This window comes from Streptopelia decaocto (genome assembly GCF_964273445.1).
Source record: "Streptopelia decaocto genome assembly, chromosome: 13".
In the NCBI taxonomy this organism is placed as follows: Eukaryota; Metazoa; Chordata; class Aves; order Columbiformes; family Columbidae; genus Streptopelia; species Streptopelia decaocto.
In genome coordinates, this window is record NC_138668.1 from 5,134,532 (window position 1) to 5,157,513 (window position 22,982).

The following is a 22,982-nucleotide window of genomic DNA, read 5'->3' on the forward strand; positions in this document are numbered from 1 at the left end:
GAGCCTGCAATGTCTCCAGGGACTGAATGCATAAGAAACCTCTCTGGACTACATTTTGGATGCTTGGGAAATTCTTTCAACTTGGCTGCTAGACAGACTGCAAGGTTGTAAGCTCCATTCCATCTGAAATTTTCCAGGGTACATTTCTGAGACGAGCAAAACATGAAAGGGCTTTCAGTGCTGGAACAAACTTCAGACACAATCTGTTGCTAGAGGCAGAATATATGTTTATTTTGTAGTTTCCCTGCTTATCCTTCGCTCTCTTTGGTGTATTTGCTAGTAAGGGAAATCAGCTTATTTGAGGAGACTGAATTGGACAAACAAAGCAGGCAGCACTGCCGATCGCTTGTTTCCCTTCTTATCAGAAAAAGCCTCATAATAACTTCATCGCATCCATCTGCTTGCTGGGAAAAGCAACTCTTATTACTCCAGTAGCATGCTCCCTGCTAAAACCAGCTCCAGTTTTAGGAACAGATGTTGGATCGAAGGCGGTGGTGGGAGAGGTGAAGAACCCCAGCACATCACACAGCTTCCCCTTGGCCTCCACCAGCGTTACTGGTCAGCCCAGCTCCCAGCCCAGCCTTTCTTCTGAGAGATGGGAAATGATGCCATAGGTATGGCTCAAATACACCCAAATCATCTGCGGGTGGCCCAGGATCAGACAGAGAAGGGCTGCTTCTTCAGCCTGGGTAAGGCCAGACTGGCAGCAGAGGTTCCCATGGGGGCCTCCTGGTGCTTTGGCTGTTTTCATCCTTCTCAAACATCTGCCAAGCACAGAGGTGGGGAAATTCCCTGGAAAACCACCCCACTGACCCACCAGCCGCCTTGCCTCTCGTCCCAGGTACACAAAGATCCTGGCATCAAACCTGACCCTGGGGTACGAGCAGAGGACTCAGCCTTTCTGCCTGGATGTGCTATTTATCCTCCTGCTTTGCTGGGATGATCTGTTTGATGATACAGGGAACCTCCACATCAGAAGAGTTCATCCTGCAGGTCCAGCGTGGGCAAACACTGTTGGTACGTTGGTGATGGATGGCAGATTTCAGATCCCGAGCTCGCCCTGCAACCACAGCCTTGCTCTTCCCCTGCTACTTCTGGCTTAAACTCTCCAGCAGCTTTGGAAAGAAGAAATAATTAACTGCTTCTTCTGTTGTCCCTGCTGTTCTTTCCTGGGCTGTAACTGCACACGGGTTCAAAGGAAGCTCCGCTCAGGAGAGCTCATGTTTTATTCAAACCAGTAAGGCCATTCCTAATTGTATTCCAGACAAATAATGTGGAGCAAAACAAAACTCCATTAGTGCGGTGAAGATTGTACATCTCTAACGTAAGAGTGAAAATGCCTCAACATATTACAGGAATGTTCTAATTAACCCCAGGCTGGTCATTACAAACCCAAGAATTCAGAAATAAGGCAGAGCTCTGTAATTAAAGCAGTCTATCCCTTTCTAGGGTATACTAAGCAGGTAAGAGAGCCTGGGGTTTCTAAAATCCATTTATTTACAGTAAAAAAGTTTTAGACTCACTAGCCTGTTAGTCCACACAGTTTTTCCCTACGAGTGTGAGGGAACTGGTGTCAGACGCACCCACATCTTCCTCATATCTGTTTATTAACACATCCTGCACAAATAAGCAGCTGTGGGAGGTGGTATTAAAACATAAACCCCCAGGAGTTTACAGGAGGCATTTGCATGCGCTTGTAATTTGGGTCAACTTCTGGCCAGCTTCTTCCACTGGGATTTCAATCTTCTGAACCAGATTTTTCGGGTTAGATTCTCCTCGTTTGGCCAATTTCTGCCTCTCTAGTGGTGTCACATAAAAGGAGCGGGCTGAGCTGCTGTGTGCTTTTTCCACTCATCATGGAGACAGCAGTCTTAACCACAAGCACTGGGACATACTGGTCACCGTGAGGACTAGATCGGGTGTGCTTGATTTGACATAGGTGACACTGGTGAAAGGATGGCTACTGAAAATCCGATGGTTTTTGATTTGACATTCATACCCCACCCCATAATCTGGCGTTGATGCCAGAGGTGAAACCAAATGAGACTTATGGGACTTTGCCTTGGCTTGAGTCTGGCAGCTTTCACAAAACATTATGAAAACCAGCCAAGCCAACCTACAGATTTGGCTCTCTGGGGTTTTCTTGCTTTCACCGCAACGAATAAATTTATGAGTTTTTGTTACTGACCCCGCCATCACGATGAAGAAGTCCAGGCGATTCCACGTATCTCCAAGGTAACACTTCTGCCCGAAGATCCCCAGAGCTACCATCTTGATGACCATCTCCACCGCAAAGAAAGCGAAAATGAAGTCATCAAATGCCTGGAGACCAGTAAAAGATTATTACAGTCAGTTCTGCTGTGCTCTCTTAGCAGGGAAAGGGAAGGCAGAGCCACGAGTGCTTCCATGGCAGAGGCGCTCCGTATACCCTGGCAGACACTGCCTGGCAAAGCACCGGAACCAAATAAAGCACCTACCAAACTCAGAAATAAAACCTGCAACACTTGATGGGTGATGGCAACCCCTGAGTGCACCTCCTGCCTGGGACACATTAGCAGCCTCTGTTAATCTACTGACAAATACATAAGGACATCACAGCTTTACAGGCTGGATATTCTTCTTATTTTTCAAGCCTATGGATTCAACAGCAACTTGTGCTTGGGTCTGTGAGGTCTCAGCAACTTGCCGTAGAAGCTGTGCTTCCAGATAGGGCAGCTCACACCTCCTAGAAGGAATTTTTCCCATCTAACACAGGGTGATGTGTGTCACCTCTGATGCCTTCATGGACTCCTGAAGGGACCAGGTTCCTGCCCCCAGACCCAGCTGGAGTGAAGCAGAGGCTGGAGCGGTGACTCCAAGGGCAGTTCTGCACGTGAGGAACAACAGGAGCGGTTCCTCATGGTGCAGAGACCCAGGGCATCCCGCTGGCCAAGCACAGGAGCCTCTTGATGAAGGTCAAAATTTGGGGTTTTAGATTACTGTGAAACAAGGAGAGAAAATAAAGGTGCATCAATTAGCCCAGTGCTGCCCTACAGAACCTGCCTTAGCCTTTACTTAAAGAATGACTTCTGTAGGGTAGTGGGGACTTGGCCAGCTGTGATTTATTTCTCCAGCCTTCCTGGAGACAACATGTACATGCATGAAATCTGGATGTGTCTGAAGATACCGTTAAATGGACTCTATTGTAAATACTCTTCTACATGTTCTCTGCAAAACTGAACATCAGGAGATACAGATTGCTTTTATATCATGTGCAGAGGCTTTGTTGTTCTGAATAACAGACTTGACAAAGCACAGGAACTTCTCAATCTACAGACATGCTGTCCAAACCACTCTCTTAATGCCCATACTGTTCAGTATTGTGTCTCTGGCACTTTCAGTTTGAGACCTGAGTGGATTAACAGTAAAATTAACAGAACATTCGCATGGCAGCCAAGTTCCCACTGCGCATCCATGTACTCTGCGGGTGAGCACCATCTTCTCAGGCTGTTGGCTTGATCAACCAACCTTTCCCTTGATAAACTACACTGAAGTTTTGCTCCATTATTTCAGTTAATTTAATAACTGGCACCCAAATGCCTCCCTAAAGGAGTTCAGGCTTTCCTACCTCATGTTCTGGCTTCCCCTCCTGCAAGCTGTGGCAGGGTGAGGGATAACAATGACTTGACTTGCAGCCCTTTTCTGCCTGTAGACTCTTTGGGGTAACAATTTGGGTTTTGCAAATATACGTTGTAATCATTAAGCCGATATTAGAAACCAAATCCAGTGCCTGGACTCCTTGCAGTGTCTATTCTGCTGCCTGCAGTGTGATATTTTCTGGTGCTACTCTGGATGCCACTTCACACCAAACCTGAGCCTGACCCTCTGAGATGGCCCTATGCTGGATGCCTCTGGTGGCAATGGTTTCTCCAAAATTGATCTCATTCCATAACAAACCTCTAGAGGCTTCTCAATTCATCTGGTTTACTTGGCTCTGCATTTAACAGATCCTCTTTTAAGGTTGAAAGAGGGTTGGATGATAAACTCTGGTCCAGAACTGCCTGCAAATGCCAGGAATAGCAATCTTTGAAAGAGGCAGGAGAGGCTGGTTGGAAGGATCCCGTACGGCTGAAACGCTCAAAGGGAAGTCAAGTAGCAGATCTGTGTGGGATTTGAACCAACCAAGCCCGTCACACCACCACATGTCGGCAGTCCCTGCCTAGGTTGATGTCATCCATTAGAAACAAGGAAAGTTGGTTCCGAGCCGGAGAACTGAGTTGCTGTGGGAAGCCCCATGCCAAGGTGCAGCCCACACACCAGATGCTGCCGGGACGCGCTTCCAAACCGAATCCTGCGGGCATATGGCAGCAAGGGGACTGCCAGGACGCAGCGAGGGATGAAGGGACAAGTGTCATGCCCCACTAAGCTTGGGATGGCCAAGAAGGGTCTGTGAGCTTTGCACAGGAATGCATTGCCCAACGGTCAGTTATTCTGGCATGGGCCCGTCCTCTGCTTTTTTGTCCATGGAGAAAGGAATGAAATGGCAAAGTCGATGGTGCCATATTGCACCCACCAGACTGCAGCAATTGAGAGGAAATGGCCTCAAGTTGTGCTAGGGAAGGTTCAGATTGGATAGTAGGAAAAATTTATTAATGGAAAGGGTTGTAAAGCACAGGAACAGGCTGCCTGGGGCAGTGGTGGAGTTACCATCCCTGGAGGAGTTTAAAAGATGCAGAGATGAGGCTCTTAGGGTCATGATTTAGTGCTAGATTTAGGTTATGGTTGAACTTGATGACCTTAAAGGTGTCTTCCAACCAAAACGATTCAATGATTCTATGATTCTAATCCAAGAGATGCCAGCAGTGACCTGGCTGAGGTGGGACCAACTGACTGCAAGCAAGAGGTTCCTTGTAGCATTGGCCATTCAGTAATTCAAAAGTGTTCAACACCTCCAGTGGGAGCCGGATGCCCAGTTCGAAGCCCTCCTACCCTTACTGGTTGTATAGACACAGGATCTTGTTGGGCTAAGTCCAAATCAGCCTTCAGGTCTCACCTAGGGCCATGGCAGCAGGTCTCCTGGGAGGACAGACTTTGCACATTGCAATGTGGCTCACTAGAAAAAACATCCCTACGGGAAGGGCTTCCATGGCTGGATCCTGGGGAAAAGGGACAAGATGGGGGTCCCAGCTCCCGGGATGGCCACCCCCCTGCACCCCACAGATCCTAGGCACATGGGGCAGCACGGGCTCCTTACCTCCAGGATGGTGCACCGCTCCGACTGGCACTCCACGTCCTCACAGGGCTGGAACATGCCCAGGGTGACGCAGTTCAGGAGGATGACCAGCATGCTGACGTGCTCGAACCAGGTGAAAGGAGGGTGTTAAGGAGAGCACATGCTTCAGGGGCCATCAGGAGGTGGGAAGTGGAACCATCACACTAGTTACATGCCAAAAAAACCCTTCACTCCTCCCACAAGCACAAAAGAAAACACTGCGAAACATCCCAGACTTGCTAAGGTTTGAAGTTTTTGGCCACTGAGGAAAGGGTGCTCCTGTTGAGATGAAGGCACAAAGGATGCCTTTTATTTCCAACACAGCAGCAAAGCCAGGGGAATGCAGGGACGTTCCCGGCTACGCTTTCCATCTCCAGTCCCCCACACTCCATCTTCTGTTCTTGCACACCCAGAGCACAGCACCTCTGTCCTCCTCCCACAACAACCTTCATCTCCAGATCTCCAGCCAACCAGCCCACATGTCCCCTAGCATTAACTCTTTCATTACCAAGCAAAGAAAGCTAGACAAACATGAATTAATTCAGGCACCATTACCACCAGAAGCCCAGCTTGTGCCTGGTTCCTTGCTCCAACCAGTGAGGTTGTTCTCCTTGGTTCCATCTTGAGTCATGGGAATAAGTGTCAAACACACATTATCTCCTTCCTACCTGGCTTCTAAGCCTCAAGGAGCTCTAGAGTCCATTTTAAACTCTACATCATGACTGAGGATGAAGGCAAAACAAGGCCAAGCCAGCAGTACAAACTGGTAGGGCCAAGGATGGTGGCACGTGGGATACGGGATGTCAAGCAGGACCCAGAGTGCACAGCACAGGCTGCGAAAGGGCAGGGAAGGGCTCAAGGTTGGATGTCTCCAGTCACCAAAAAAAAGACCATACTCTCTTATAGGATCCACCAGTGTTCAACTGCACTAACAATAATAGTTTCCAGTAGTAAGTGGTGATTTGCATCAGAGCAAAATAGACCCAGAGCTTAAAAATAATCAAAAAAAGATTTGGGGAAACTAAACAGGAGTTTCACAAATTAAGCATGAATGAGAGAAGTGTTCTTAGGAAAATAATTGGAAACATTTGTGTGTGAATAAACCTTTACACTTTCAAACACACAGGCATATGTGAACTAGGGATCACAGAGAAAACAGCGCACAGACCCTGTTTCATTTCTGGTAACAACAATTCTCCTGCTTTGGAAACCTGAACAACAACAACAACAACAACAACAACAACAACAACAACAACAACAACAACAACAACAACAACAACAAAACCTACTGTATTTATCCCTGCTGCTTGTAGAAGTATTTTATCTAGCATTTTAGTAGTTCAGCATAAGATTTATCACAGCATAAAATTTGGCAAGTGCAGGGCTGAAGTCTCAAACTACTTTTGTGCACATGCTCTCATTTATACAGGTTAAAAGAGGAGAAATGAGTGGGTCAGGTCCTGTAGCTTCCCTAAAACCTGAGCCCAACCCACTTCTTGAGACATGGCTTTAATTTGTAAATTCAGAGCTAGGAACACCTCAGAGCCCGTGCTGGAGACCAAACACGTCAGACTTGGAAACACACTTGTCTAAAATGGAAATGCATGAAATCAAATAAACAAGTGAAATAAAAATCCAGGTCACCCCGTCAGCGATGCAGAAGGAGCTGGAGCAGGCGAAGCTCCTGGCCACAGCCCCAGAGGGCTCGTGCATCGTTGAAATACCAGCGGTGGTTTATTTTCATTTCTCCCTCCCTTCAATGACTTCTTTCTGATTTTTGACATCTTTAGGGGCTATTTGGATCCCCTTCCTTTCGTCTAATTAGAAGCAGAGTGGTAATCCTGCTCCATAGAGAAAACAGCCTGCATCAGACCCAACCAAAGCCCAACCCGTGGCTGCATCCTACTTACAATATTTGCATTGCTCGATGGGATTCATGTGGAACTCCCTGTAAACAGGGCTCCTGCGCTATTCCCAGGGCACCTGCAGTTGCATTCATTTCACTTATTATACTTGCGGATTTTCTTTTTCCCTTTAAAGTAATAAAAAATGAAAGCATGTGAATTTTGAACTGTTAAAAAAAGATATAATGATGCTGATGAATTAGGTCTCTTGCACCTCGTGGCTCCAGACTTGCACCTTCGCCCTGCCCTGGTTCTATCCCCTAGTGATCCAGTGATGGGAAAGTCAATAATCTCACTTCTCCCTGCCACATGAGTGATAAGGCTTTTGAATCCACCACCCACCAACGGATGCTGGTTGCGTTACTACTCTCCATCCCGCTCTCTGCTGCCTGAGCCCTTGTTTCTAGCAGAACCCATCAAGAATTAGACTTTGTTTTCCATTAGAAAACACTGATTTGTCAAAATAGGATCATCGGCGTGGACGGGTCCGGGATATCCCTGGTTCTCCGGCAGCAGCGGCGGCTGCGACCTGCTAAAACCGTGACTGTGCAAAAACGGGTACTTCTGAGTTACCATGGCAACTGCTGCTCTCCAGGCCACCGAAGCACCACCCGGTTTAAAAGCAGCCAACTTTGCAACCAGGAGATCTGAAAAGGAAAAGATGCAAAGGGGAGATCTAGACTAACTGCTGGAGAAAAAGATAATTGCAAAAGATTTGCTTAATATTTCTTCCTCTGCTGCAAATTCCCACGTAATGACATCTCCACCGTATCTGGGCTAAGTTCAAATCCCCTGGACACCCTCTGGGCAGGAGCTGGGGAGCAGCAGAGTCCTGTCTGCCCCGGGGGGCCGCTCCGGCCCCACAGCACCGACCTGTGGGATCAACACGGTCCCTGACACTAAAATCCAGCTCCGAGTTCAGAAGTGGCAAGACAGAAACAAGGTTCTGCCCCAAAATGTTGTTGGCCTCACTCGCTCTTAGTGTAACGGCTGATGCTCTCCTGATGCTGATGCTCTCTGGCAGCTTTTCACATGGTTTTACTGACGTTGCCTCCAGGGAAAGACCAGAGGCTTGAGGATGAAGAGCTCTGGTCATGCCTCAGCATGGACAAGAACCTCTTACCCCGCTGATCTCTGCTGTGCCAGTTTAGCTGATAAGGCTTTGACTTGATTTAAAAAGAGAGGTGGGAATTCGAGGGTGTGCTGAAGCTGTTGCTCAAGAAAAGCTTGAGTATTTCCAGCAGTAAAACCAAACGGCAGGAGCCCAAAGCAAAGATTTGGGGTTGGGTGGCCACTCGTCAGCTCCACATCACTGGTATCAGTCCCCGCGCATGGAGGATTGTTTTCAGTGCAACAACTGAAGGCCAGTTTGCATCTGGCCTCTGATTTGACATGTTATTTTCCTCTCTCCCTTTTTAAAGTGGTACACTTGTGACTTTTTGCATTGTTGATCTCAGGGACCAAACCGAGGAGCAGAGGAACAGGACAGACCCCGGTGTCACCACCACACAGACCTGCCCACAGGGCAAAAGGATGAACTCAGAGGGAGAACTTTCCACCCTGGCCTCCAGACCCTCACATTTAAACTTTAAAAGACACTTCATTCTGTTAAGTTGATGGTAACTAAACAAACTTAAGCAAAAGCAGAAATAAGCTGTGTTCTCGCTGAGCTCACGGCACTCACGTTGTGCTTTGCACTTGTTTAGTTCAACTGGTTTAGGCCCAGATCTAATTAAACCAGCAGACCAGCCCCGGCCAGGCCTGATGGCTCCATCTCCTGAGATGGTTTGAACACAGTGAAATGGATGAGTGCAGGCAGAAGAAAAGAATGACTCTGCTGAACTGGAAACCACCAAACCCAGCATCCCTCAGCTCCTTCCCACCATAAACCTCCGATTCTTGGCCCAAAGGAAAAAGTAAAATGAACTGCAATGATGCAACTTGGATCTGAGCTTCATGCATTTTAGCCAGTAAAACAATGTGGATAGTTCCTCTTTCCAGAAGACTTTCAGATCCTTACATATTTGTGCAACGCTATAAGGGGATTTCTTGGCCTGCAAGTTGAAGTATAATATTTGCTTTAAAAATCTGAAGGCCTTCTTAAAGACAAAAAGGAAAGAAAAATAAACTGTTTGTCTTTTTAGAGAGCTCCGGTTTTGATATTGCTTTTTACATTGCATAGGTGTGGAACAGACTGCCATGCCCGCAGCCCTGGTTTGTGTCTTGTTTGCTTTGTACCTGTCGTTTCCTCGCTCCAAATAACAAGCCCAGAAACCTCAGGTTCAGACGTACCACAACACAGCCCGTCTCCTTACATAGGCATCTCAGTCTGCACCTCCCCGTTTTCAGGGAGATAATCTCTACCATCCGTCACTTTAATTTTAAAAATATTTCTGCAATAAACACAGTAAAAAAATGCCAGGACTTTAGTACCACTGTGTCACAAACTCCCTTGCTTTCACCCCCTGCCTTGAGATGCAGGACATACTGCTTCAAATTCCCAGGTCATTCAGTTGGATCAGTCTCAGCTTCATTTACAAGTTCCCCTCCCCAACCCTCATTTCTAAATGCCCATGTTGGAGAGAGGCAGGAGCCTAAAGCCTAAAACACCCAGCAACTGAAAAGCAGCAAGACAAGATCATGAAGCTTACTATTTTCACATAATCTTATTATTTTTAAGCTAGTCAGGGGATTTTGGAGACTTAACCCATTATTTTAAATGCTCGGATTTGGCAGTATTGTGATTATTACTGTTATCGTATCTGTATGTACTGCACACTATGCTGAGGAATAACGCAGAGCTAAAAAAAAAAGCCAAGTTATAGTTACAAGGAGAACATATGTTTACAGGGGAAGCAGCCAACTTAAGCTTCAGTTTTTATAGTCTAAGCTGTGACTAATGCACTAAATATACACACACACACACATATATATACACACACACATCTGAGAGACTGGGATTTTCAGAGTTCTCTTGGTGAGCTGGGCAGGCACTTCTCATGGGAGAGCAGCAGGACTCGGGTGTGTAATTCCACCTTTGCAAAATCACGGCTCTATTTACCTTTAGAAATAAGGCTAAGGACCTGCTTGTAAACCATACAATCCAGCATCTTTTCCCCAGCAACCGGCTGTAGGAGGAGAGTTTGAGGAGGCAGGAATGGGGTTTAATCCTCCACCCAAGTGGTCCAGCAGACCACAAAACAACCACTGCAGCTCCAGTGTAGAAACACTGATTTTAAAGTACCTAGTGCATGTTTTACCGATGTTTAGTGGTGCTGCCCAAATACTGGCAAATTAAAGCAAAAATGCTTCCCATCCCCTCATGACACCAGTGACAAAAACGCCTTTAAAAGTCTGCAATATCCACCTCATCCTGTACCCTAAGTAACAGCAAACAGTCCAAACTCAATGATATTGGGTAAATAGAAACAGGGACAAACTAAAAAGAAATAAAAAGAAAGAACAGAACTAGAAGAGAAATGAGTCAGAATAAAATTTCCAAGAGGCAGCACTGGCTGGTGCTGGCATAATTTTGAGGAACATTCTTAGTTTTAAAAAGTTGATTGATTAAAGCTATTTTTAGTGCCCATACTGCACTGGATCATTCGGGTTCGTTTGCTTATGAATTGTAAAACAAAATGAAGCAGCTGCACTTCAGAAATACATATCTCCCCAACAGCACCACAAACATGCAGACCAGAAGCAATATTTCAGCCCGAAAGACTCCAAGTTGGCACATGTCTTTGGAGATGAGGCTGATTGTAGAGAATTCTTGTTTAAGAAAGGATTAGCCCCGAGTTACTGGAATAATTCCATCCCACCAGTTTGCTATGAAATAATCATAATGGGACTCCAAACTGGTACCAGCCCCACGTGGACCTTGAGCTGTTCCGCTGGGTTACCGCAGGATGTTCTTTTCTCCCCCAAAATGTGAGTAATTGCCTTTGCCAAAGATCGAAGAGATAATCCTGGGGCAGAGCTCCTGGATCTGGCTGATTTTTGGCCAAAGCACAGCAGGTTGCAGCCCTGGGCCTCCCAGATGTGCTACGACCACGGCATCCCAAACCTGGAAGACTCTTCTGTTGTGATGTTCATCATCACGCGACACGGAAACCTCGGTGTGGCTCCGGAGACACTTTGCACAAGCCCAAATCTCTGTAACTCAGAGACCTGCTGCACAAGTGCCCTTTGAACACATTCTCTGTGGTTCTGGCACTCTGGGCAGCACCAATGGTATTTATTTGCTCTGAAAGCACCAAGAAGTTGGCATTTGTCCCGCTGGGAAAAAGTCACCAGTGTGCAACCAAGTAAATGACATGGGGTCCTCAAATAACCCCCCTCACTGACAAATCTCGGTAAGGACTGTAATGCAGAGATCAGAGCTTGTTCACAGATCATTCCCCGGCAGTAAAAGGAGGCTAAATCCATCTCATTATGCACCTTAAATCATTCACCTTGCTCAAGCCAATCTTTCGGAGCCATAAAGAATTTAAAAGCGGTTAACTCTGAGTCCTTGTCATGCATCGTTTGTCAGACAGCTTCATTTTCCCTGCCTGTTGTCACAGCTTTGTAAGGCAGTTATGAGACAGGCGATGCAGCAAGTTGCAGCTATCGGGGATTAAACTTCAAACTAAAAGGATGATACAGGCATAAAAGCACCTCGAGGGGTGCACGTGCCTCCCGAGGCGGCTCAGTCGATGAAACACTAATCCCCCCTGTTCTTGGGGCTTTCTGAGCATAAAACCAGGATCCGTAAAACCCGATCGCTCATCTCTGCCACGTGCCTCCCCAGCACAAATGCGTCCCGGTGGATCTCATACCTCCCAAACAAGCTCAGCGGGGAAATCAAAGCGACACAAATCATTGCTATGCCCAAACCCACAGGAAAACCTCTCCACGTCAGCCTGCCAGTGTGCATCACCCTGGAAACATCCCCAGCCTGTGTTAAATTAGTGTCTGTTAATGCCCGGAGTGATGATGGCAAACGGATTTAGCGTGTTGTTAAGGCATCCTTAACTTCTCCAAGATGCCCCGAGAGGAAACAAGGTTGTACCGATTAAAGCGACATAAATGAACTTCGGCACAGCTGCCCTGTGCCAGGTTGGCTCAGGAGGTGCCCTCTGAATTTTCATTTTTAGTATATGATGGAAAACACCATTTAATGTGGTTTAAGTTCTGCAGCTGCAATGCCACAACTGGACTGTGCCAGAGGAGTTGGGCTCAGTGTGATTTTCCTTCCTATAACAACTGCTCTGAAGCCCCTGAGTGCCGGGTTCAGACCATTCAGGAAAGCCTCTGTTCCTGCCGTTCCAACATATCATGATAAGAACCCTCTGCAATTCAAAGCCTCAGTGATTAGTAATTCAAAGGTGCTATTCCTGATTGACAGTGAGATCTCAGAGCCAGGGCCAGAGATCAAGTCTCTACCGCTTCACCCAAAATAAACCCAAATGATCTCTAAACACATCACAAGCCGTTCAGCCACCAAATCCACTAAATCCACCCCAATGGGAGCATTTCACGCTCACTAAATTCCCAGCCATCATTTACCCAGCAAGGAGACAAGGACAGAAACAGTGTTTTGCCTGGTCCCCTCCGCCTGCGTGACTCACTTGATTAAAATACATATAAGCACCTACCTAAGCAGTGACATGCGAGGGCGAGCAATCAGAGCAGGTAATTGCTTGAGAGAGACGGCTGCGTGGGCGAGACGCCAAATACTTGGGGAAACGGGTCACGGAGGGCAGAGAGCTGCAGCCGCATCCCCGGGGGCGGCTCAGTGCCGTGAAAATCCAGGGCTGCAGCTCGGCTTCCCGAAACGATGGTGCTGGGGCTGAACCCTGGGCAGGAGGTCGAATCCTAAATATTTCCTGAGCCAGGTTTGCTCGGTGGCGGGCGATGCGGGAGGAGAATGCAGGGAGAGGATGGGGAAGATGTGGTCCTGCCTTTGCTGAGTTGGGCTCACTCATCGTACGAAGCGACGTGGCAGCACTTCTGGGGTTTATTTTGCCCCTGTTTTTTAATTCTTTTTTATACTTTCTGTCTGTGGGTAAATGCAAATCTGCTTTTCCTGCAGGGAGACAGGCAGGTAGGGTCAGAGCAAACATTGGCAGCTCTGGACCAAGCACGGCTTCTCCCATTTACAGTAGAATCCCCATGAATTCGATGGGCTGAGAAGGGGACAGCAGCCTTCTCTCATCCCTTTTTTTTCTTATAAAAACCCTGACCTGCTGCATCTCCATAAAACAGCTCCAGCCCTTGCTGGTTTTGCCATGGGGGTCCCAGCCTAGATGTGGTGACACCCAGCGAAGGGGTGACCCCATGCCAGTAGCCAGGGTCCATCTCATCACAGCATCAGAGTAGCCTGTGGTGTAAAATTCTTAAAATATTTCAGTTACTGTCAGCATTGATCTCTGTTTTAATGAGCCAAACTGCACCCGGAGAGAGGGATGTTTCCATCCACCTGAACTGGCTTTTTTGTTTTAACAGTACCCTTCTTGCCTCACATTGTTAATGCTGTGCCATAAACTTGGCTGCCATTATTGATATCAATATGACGTCGGTGTCCATGTAAATGTCACTTGGTAGCAATAATGTCAATGCCACGGTCCCCAGGGTCAACAAACAGCAAGACCAAATGTCATCCAGCTGGAAAGCACTGAGCAATTGCGAAATGCTAATACAAAGGTGAAAAATCAGGGATGCACAGGGGGCATGAAGTTTGTTTAACAGAAGAAACTCATTTCACTGTAGTTTTGGATTCAGTCCTGCTGAAGCTCCGGCTCTTCGCTGCTGCCATGGGCAGGGGCTGCCTGGGACTTTCAAATAGAAAAATGTTTGACTTATTGTCTGTAACATCTGCTGCTGCATGTGCTGTGCTGGAGAAGACGAATAGGTCCAAGAAGTGTGGCTGATCTGCACAAGAAATGCCCTTTTAACCTAAGTGATGATGTTCAGATGTTTTCACTGTAACTCTCAGCTCACGCTTGAGCTCAGGGAGCAGAGTTATCTCCTGAGTCTGGTCTCTGCACAGCTGTGACTGCCTCGGGAAGGCTTTCAGCCCCTGCCAAACGCCTCAATGCATCCAAAATGAAAGAGGTTCAGTCCAATTTTGAGTAAAAGAGCAGAGCTGGGTGTTTGCAGAAGTACTGGCTTTACCTGGGTCTTCTCTGCCTCTGGGATGTAAAGAGCAGCCAAGCCCTTGGGGTTTGCTGAGCTCCTGGGCTGTGCACAGAGCTAACCGAGGCAAAAATAAAGGACGGTAAGAATTGCAAGCATTACCAGTGGATTTTGCTACCTTCCACGACTTGCAATTCACTGCCTGCTCATCCTTGGTACCCAAGCGCCGTAGCTACTGCAACACTGAGTTCTAGGAATGATCTTGCTGACACTTCCAGCACTGGAAATCCCAAAGTCTGTCCCCAAACAACTGCTACATTCACTCTTCTCAGTCAGGATAGCTGCATATTTTAATTCAGCTGCAGGAAACTAAAGTCCTAATCCCAAAGAGCCAAGAACTATTGCAGGCAGAGTCTCGTGATGGATTTGCATAAGCAGCAACATCCATCATGGACAGATAAAACTTAGCTATCTCAGCACTGCAATTTGATGGATTGACTCGCTCTGTTAAAGGACAGTATCACTAGGAGAGCAAAGAGTTTGGGTTTTGTTTGTTTGTTTTTTCCTGAACAGAATATTGAAAGAAAAAGGGGGGAAAAATAAAATCCCTGATCAAACACTTCATGTTGTACTTGGATCCATGGCACATTCTTCTGATGAATAGAGGCAATTATTTTTCAGAATAATTTAAGCAGCTTTGATTCAAGGGGCAGTTTAGACTGACATCTAAATGAGCTCAAATTTAAACCGAGCTGTTTTATCAGCTAGTGATTTTCTACTTACTGCTTTAAATAACTCCTTGTCCTACGTTTACAACGTAATAACTCCTCAAATTACAATAATCTCAGGAGGCAAAGGATCTTAACGACGGAGTGACCTGCCTTGTCACGGGAGGTGCCCTGGGCTTGGGTCAGACTCCAGCTTAATAAAAGTGAAGCAGCATCCAAACCCACCTTTGTCAGGGAACAAGACCAGGTGCTGCAGCAGCATCCTGGGGAGAGCAGGACCTAGTGCTCCATGCCTGTCAACCAGACCGTGCTAAAAAACTGCTGAAAATGGTAATTGCGCTCAAGTGCAAAGGCCAACAAGCCAAATTCTTGGAGCCTCAACCAACCCCCCTGTGCATGGTCTTCCAGAAGTCGCACAGCGGGGACCACAGCGCCATGGGGAGGAGATGCCCAGTGGCTCTGGGATGAGGATGCTGCAATGGCAAGAACCAAAAGGGATTTTTGCAGCCGTCTGCAACCAGCTGTGACCTCAACAGCTGGCCACATCAGTACGGCCAGGCTCCTGCAAGCCAGAAAAGAACTCCTAACAGCCTTAATTTTTCTCTCTGATCGTCTCTACTATCTCTTGCTTCTGCCTCCAACTGGAATATGATCAAAATAAATAAACACTGGATCTCAAGATGCAGCTGACAGCAAAAAAGAATGAGTGCTGGCCATCCTTTTCAGTCTGATGGAAGAGAAGCCAATTTTCAGCAGATTTTCAGGCCACACAAGGTTCAGACATGCAGTCTCTAACCCAGACCTCCACCGCCTGTTTGCCTGTCTGAGCTTTGGTGGAGAGCTAGATTTTTTTTCAGCCTAAATTTATTATCAGTTGGGTGCTTTTTTATAATTTATCTCTTTATTTTTTAAATTCTGGTGTAAAATAGCTTCAGTTTTGAGAATTTGTCTTTTTGGGGCTGCTCTGCTCCCCCTCCCTGGACAGGGACCCATCAGGGAATGGCCCCAACCATCTCCTGCTCATAGCTGACAAGTGAAATTACTTCATATCCTCCCCAAAACGCATGGAATGAAACCAAGATCTATTTTAACACATATTCAAAGGGACGCTGTCAAGTACTTTATACCCAAAATGAGAGATTCTGTAAACAAACCAACCAAACAAAAGACTTACAAAGCTTGATATTAATAGAAAAGTTATTGGGCTGTTTTTTCACACAGTAATAAAAAAAAGCTTTTTGAAAATTCCTCCTGCAGCGTTTGCAACCCAACCAAACCAGCATTATTCTGACACACAATAAATGAGCCTGACAAGGAGCAGAGTGGGAGCTGCAGACGAGGAACACGGAGGGCAACTCTAGGAGAGGTGATGAAAAGCTTTAGTCCCCTTGTCCCCCCAACTTTCCACCTTTGTCCCCAAGCTCTCATACCTCAGCTGGGCAGACCCAAGTGCTCTCACAGCCTGGAGACCCCCCAGCATCATCGGGGGTCCCCAGGAAGATGCTCCCATTCAGTGCAGAGACCCCCCCATCCCATGCAGGGGTCCTGACATGGGAGCAGTAGAGCCCAGAGCAGGGATGAGCAAAGAAATTTGGGGTTGTAACCATGAGAAACATCAACGTAGCTTCTACCTCACCCTCCTGAGCAGGCCAGGTTGGAGAGCAGCCACCTGTCTCATGCCTCGTTAAGCCCCTGATGGTTAGCGGTGGGTACCAGTAGCTGCAGCTGGCAGAGAGGACCTGCCCCAAGGTGGTGTCACCATCACCACAGCTACATTTCTAAGCCCTCCTTGCAATCCTCAGCTGACAGAATCACTTTGTGGAGGTGGGAGAACCCAAAATTCCCTCCAAAGCAGAGAAGCTTCACTCCCTCCCTTTCACTTGCCAGCACTTCCAGCTCTCTGGTGTTGGACACGCATAGGAGATGCTCGGAGAAGCTTTGCATAGCCGGGTCCCGCGCTGGTAAATGAAAAAGGAGTTGCAATTTACACTTTAAATGAGTTAATGTTCATGGAGTGCTCTTGTATTTGTGCAGGCAGTTGTCAGAGCCAATGCAACAAAACGCTAATTCAGCTCTGCAATCAATGGCGCCTTTCTTAGAAGTGGATAGATAATTATGTCTAAACAGAAGCGCGTGTTTTTTAAAGAGGTAAACAGCTGAAATTCATTACCTTCCTCTCTGGCTATCTGGAATAAACTGGTGACATTAGCAAATGCAGGAGGTTTCTGGGGGCTGCCCATGGGTGAGTTTGGGTACTGCTGGTAGCCACGATGGAACAGGGAAGGGCATGATGCTGCTCTCCACGCTGGATTTCACTGGCATGAAGAAGACTTAGAGGACCAGAGGATGCAATTATAACCAAGGGTTCATCAGACGTAGTTCTGACCCGAGTTGGGCAGTGGTCATGTCCCCAACGCTGATCCATGCGAGCCCCCACAAAGGGATGTGGAGTTTGGGCCAAGGGAGACAGAGCTGCAGCCCACCAGCTTATCTCCTGATGCATCAAGTCCCCAAAAGGATATTTATTTAGGAATGTCTTGCTAACAGAAGAAAAAAGATCAGTTAAAGGTGTTTGGAAAGACTGCTGCAAACTATGGTCTTGCCTTGAGAGATAATTGCTCATCTGGTTTCCACATCTAATAAACACAGTTCAGTGTTAATGAGGCCCCTCCTCAACACCACTTACAACTTTCAAAGGAACATCTTGGTGAATCACCAGGAGAAACGATCACAGCCCTGGGATGTGCACGGACATTAGCAATGCTTTGGGAAAAAATGCATAAAATTCAACCTCTCCATTATTTTTCAGTGTGCACAGACACAAATAAGTCCCACAACACCTGCGGATGGACACTGGGCTGGGCTCAGCTTCAGGGATACTCCAACCTGCTGCAGTAGGAAATCCAAATTTTGGGAGCGCACATGCCTGACTGGGGCTCTTGGCAAGTGCTATTGCCAGTGGAACACAAGAGCCGGACCGGGAGAGGAAATCGGACATCAGACTCGTGTTCAAAGCAGAGGGTACGTGCAAAGCACCGTGGGGGTGTTGGGGTCCTCCCTGGGGAACTGGGGGTCTGACCCCCCACCCGCTGCTCTCTGCAGAGACTCCTCCTGATCTGAGCAGGATTGCAGTGAGCCAAAGGAGAACAAATACCGACCTGCGTGCTGAATGGAGCTTGCAAAGGGTTTGTTTTTTTGCTGCTAGCTGCTTTTTGCTCTGGCTAAATGGTTATAAAATTCAGTGGATGTTTGCAATGGAGAGTGACCGCTGCCAGCCAGAGCGAGGTGAAAGCCATGGAGAATCTCTGCGAATCAGGCTTTAAATGTTGATAGAAATCATCTGGATTGGAACCAGCTCCTTTTTGTGTTCGCCTCCTGAGGGTGTTGCAGGGAAAAGGCTTTTTGCTCAAAGCACTGATGGACATTTTAACATTATGCCGCAACAGTGATCGATGGCGTTGAGGGTTTAGTACTTGGTCAAGCACGTCTGTAAACTGAACCAGCCCTGGCCCCAATCCAGCAAAGCACTTAGAATTGCCTTCTCCTGCAGATTTCGCCCGGGTTTAAAGAGCGAGCAGGGCGGTAAATGGAGGGTGAGCCCAACGCATGGGGAGGGAAGGATGCGATGCTGCCTGGTGGCAGGGGGAGGATGGGGACAGCAGGGAACAATGGGCTCGCTGTTCCCAGGACATCACCATCACCTATTTCAGAGGTAAGTCAGGACCAAGGAAGCATATAGTGATGGTAATTAGCGGCATTAAGATGATTAACCCTAATTTCTCAAGTTCTGCCAACGCAGTTTTCTTCATCACAATTTTCTTCTTCTAAAGCGCGCTACCTTAGGTTTATTTTCCATCAGCGAATGAACCCAGGGCTTTCAGCTTTAATTGGGCAATTCTGTGGCACTGCAGCTCGGCATCTTAACCAGGTTGGGTATGTGCTGACATCTGGAGCTTCCAGAAAAATCCCCAGAAGAGGAGACACACAAGGAGAAGTTTGGAAGAGCCTGAAGTGCCCGTGTCTGTGCAACAGACTCACCGTAGCCCTTGGTCCTCACCGTGATCCGATATTTCCCAACTGATGGACACGACCCCTCTCTCTGGGGCAGGATGGCCATATTCAAACACAAAGCTTCTTGTCGTCAACAACTGTGACCACTCTAGAATGAACCAGTTCATCGCGTGCTGAAGCAACATTGTTAGTCAAGAAACCAGTTTCTGGCATAGGGCTGTCTGTAGTTACTTTTGCTTTCCCTGAGAGACTGCAAATAATAAGATGTAGACATCAACACCTCGTGAATACATTTAACTTTCCATTTAGCTATAGCTTTACACAGCACAACTGTAGATAAGGGTAGCAGCAAAAAATCATTGAAGCTTAAAGAACATTTTAAAAATAAGTACCAAGGCCTCATATTTGTTCTGAAGCTGTTTGTTTTATTTTCAGGGAATACTGTTTAATTTCATTGTCTTGATTTTGGTTTGGTGCTGAGCGCTGTAATTTTTAGCATTGTTCCTCTCGTGTGTTGGATAATCGGCACTTTGCCGTGGCTGTCGTGGGGCTGTGGCGACAGCAAAACTCGCTCGGCCGTGCTGAACAGCCAAACAACTTTTCCAGAAAGAAAAATATTTTGCCGTCTCCAGATTCTGTACTGAGTAAAAATAACCCTCAATTCCCCTCTCCATTAGTCAAATGTGGTGAAGGGCTGAAATGTGCATCTAATTGTGTCTTTCTTGCCTCAAATTATCCCGGAGAAAGTGGCTCCATCCCCGCCAGTCCCTGGTACTGCAGGGCACCGGGCGGCCAGGACGGGGACGACGTCCAGTGGGGTCTGCAGGGAGACAGGAAAATGGTCTTTTGGGGAAAAAAGAAGGGAAGAAAAGAGCTTGCAAAGGCAGATGAAGGCAAGGCTCTGAGCCACAGTGTGGGTGGTGCGGACAGGAGCAGAAGCGGGGTGCAGAGCTGTAAATTCAAGGCTGAAAGTTCAGAAGATGCTCTGAAGCAAATGGAGAAATATATTGAACTCGAAAAAAGAAAAAATCCAAGAGAAAAAAAAAAACAAGCAAGCATTTGCTTGTGGACTATAATTCATTAATTGCAACAGACATAAATTTGGGAATTGCGCTGCATTGCCCAATAAACTGTAGGAAAGTATTTAAGCAAAGAGTTGATGGGGGAAGCTCCTGATGACCACCGTGGCGAGACACAGCGACGCCACACACGGCCGCTCCCCGGTGCCGTGTCCCCCTCAGTGGCACCGAGCCATGTGCAGGAGGTGACATTGTCCCCCTGGGTGGCACCGAGCCACCCGCAGGAGGTGACACCCACACGGGCTCCCAGGGAGCCCTCCAGCAGCACTTGCTCTTATTCTCTCTGGCTGTCGTCTCTTTTTTTCTCCTTTCTCTCTCTGGGCAATGAATAATGAGAATAAAAACGAGAAAGAAAGCAGTATGACAGCCAATTACTGCCTTTGTGATTAACCACCCAAGAGCAGCCCTTGCTCAAAACACCACTTGATGCTCCTTTTAAGCAAAACCATTCCGCTGGATCCCATGATGGACATTTAAACAGGAAGACAAAGTATCTGCTGATTTATTTTCTTGTTTTCTTATATAATCACAGCTTCCTAAATGTTAATGACTCCACGCTATACAACTGCCAGCAGTATTTGCATACAAGCCTTGCTCTCCTATGTGTTGCTCTTGGAGGTGTTGGTGTGTTGGGTGAAGGAGCAAACTGCTGCACTTGGGGGTCCCAGCTCGAGGAAAGGAGCCGGCAGCTCTTTGCAGATAAAGGCAAGAAACTCAGCTGCTCAGCCCTTGAGGGTTTCAGAGAGAGGTGACAAAACTGGGACAAAATGCAAAATGCAGCCTCCCAGATCCAGGTGTGAGCAGGAGTCGGGGGCTGTGGGGGGATGCTGAGCCCCCAGCCCTGGGAGCTGCTTCCAGCCTGGACTGAAACACCCGAAATGACCAAAATCCACCCTTTCCCTGCAAATGAACACCAGCAAAAATGAAAAAATCCTCTCTACAGAGAGAGGGAAGAGCTCCAAGGACAAATCTTTCCCCAGCATCCAATTAAAGGTTTTGTTATTCCTTATTAGAACATCAGGAAGAGCAGGAGACCTAAAGCAAAGGAAGTCGTCTGCATCCGGAGCCCAGCGCTGGCTGCACATGTTCAGATCACACACTGAAGTTACACAAAGCTCACAAAACCACCTGCCCAGCACACGCTCATCAAACACTCCGACACAGCACCGAGCCCAGATTCAAAGAAGAAAACGCGGGACCGTCATTCGAGGCGAGCAAAGTATTGGATCCTGGTTATTTCACTGTGAATTTCTCCTTCTCTTCTCACTCATTTCATAAAGAAACCTAATTTCTATGAACTTATTTTTTACCAAACCAATTGCCTACCCATGTACCTCCATCCAGACCGCGTTCCCCTCCACCCAGCGCTGCCCATTTTCTCTGTACAGAGAATTAGAGCTGACGGGCTCAGGACCAGCCCAGGATGCAGACGACAGGGCTCTGCTTTACAGTGGTGTTTGAGAAAAACCCTTTGCCATTCCGTGCCTCAGTTTCCCCATCTCTACAACCAGGAGGAAACAAACAACTTTCTTCAAAGTGCTTTGAGATCAATTGATAAGAAAAATTAAGTGAAGCCTAGATATCATTGCTTAAACTTCAGTAGTTCACCCCCAAAAGATCTGACCTTCCCCCTTGTCCCCACCTAAATTTACCATTCTGGGACCAGACCAAAGTCATGTCACCCATCTCTTTTCCCTGGATTTGTCCAAATACACAATAAAAATCACATTACAAAGAACTGCAACCACCACCAGGACCAAGCACCACTACAAGAAACCTCATTTTGGGGCTACAACAGGGTTTCAAATGAAGTGTGATCCCCTCTCCCAACACTCCGGTAACAAGGCAACCTTCCTGTATTACAGTGGCTTCCTCCAAGGTTTCTCCTTTATCAAGTCTCACGGATTCTCTCTGTAATTAGAGATTCGGTTTTCAGACAGATAAAAGTTTGTGCCATACTTTGTGATCCTATTGCCACCACTAACACTTGCACACTCAACAAAGAAAACACTTTAACAAATAAATCAAGTCCAAGTTATTTTAGCTCTGCCTGAAGTTATTTTAACTCTTTGGGGAATCCAACCAACATGTTTTCCCTCCCCACAAATCAGCTGCCCCAGGTTTCAATGCAAAGCATTGGCTGAAGCTCCCTGGCCCCCCAGACACTTAAACACAGCTTTTTCTCTTAATTTTATCTTTTTTTCCCCCAGAGAACTGCACCTCTGAAGAAGTTAAAGGTTACCTGAAGATTCACAGCACTGCACCGTGAGATGAGCAAAACATTATGTCTCTTTATCAGACGCTGTGTTGGTCTCGTGCAGCTCAGGAGACTCCAGCCCGCGTGTCGCTTCCAATAACATATTCGGAATGAAGGTACCATTTAGAAATGCTTTATGAATATGTATTAAATGATTATTAGAAGCAATGACTGTGCATTCTTTAAGAGCTTATTGTAAATCATCATGCAATAAAATACATCAAAAATAAACTTTCAACCACTGATGCTTTAATAAGCTGCAATAAAAACACATATCAGAGCTTGTAATGCTAATAACTACAAGCAGCTTTAAGGAACTAATTTAAGCCTGTTCGATACCTTCAGCCTGCAAAGCACTGGTTGCACAAGAAACCTGTTTCCAGGCAGGTTTGTATCAGGTGAAATTCCAAAGTTTTTGGGTTTTGAGCCTGGCACATCCGAGCCCTGCAGCTCGGATGGCAGGTGATGACAGCCACGTTTTGGGCAAAGGGACAGAGCTGGGGACCATCCCTGCATCCCGAGGGACCTGCAGCCCACCCAGGGCAGGGGCTGAGCCTCCTGGAGGGAGCAGGGGGCGAACGGGATCCTACATCCCTTAAAACCAAAACACGAGCAGACAAAGGTGCTTTCCAG

The 22,982-nt window shown here is 47.1% G+C and overlaps 1 protein-coding gene across 1 annotated transcript in view; it reads right to left on the reverse strand.

Moving 5' to 3' along the window:
- CACNA1H (calcium voltage-gated channel subunit alpha1 H) overlaps nt 1-5,341 on the reverse strand; it is a 119,294-nt gene extending 113,953 nt beyond the window's left edge. The window contains exons 1-2 of the mRNA XM_082064529.1: nt 5,234-5,341; nt 2,189-2,322 (exon numbers count right to left, since the gene is read on the reverse strand). Of these exons, the coding sequence (XP_081920655.1) occupies nt 2,189-2,322; nt 5,234-5,326 (227 nt within the window). The 5' untranslated portion in view covers nt 5,327-5,341. The remainder of the gene's footprint in view (nt 1-2,188; nt 2,323-5,233) is intronic.
- Between the last annotated feature and the right edge of the window lie 17,641 nt (nt 5,342-22,982).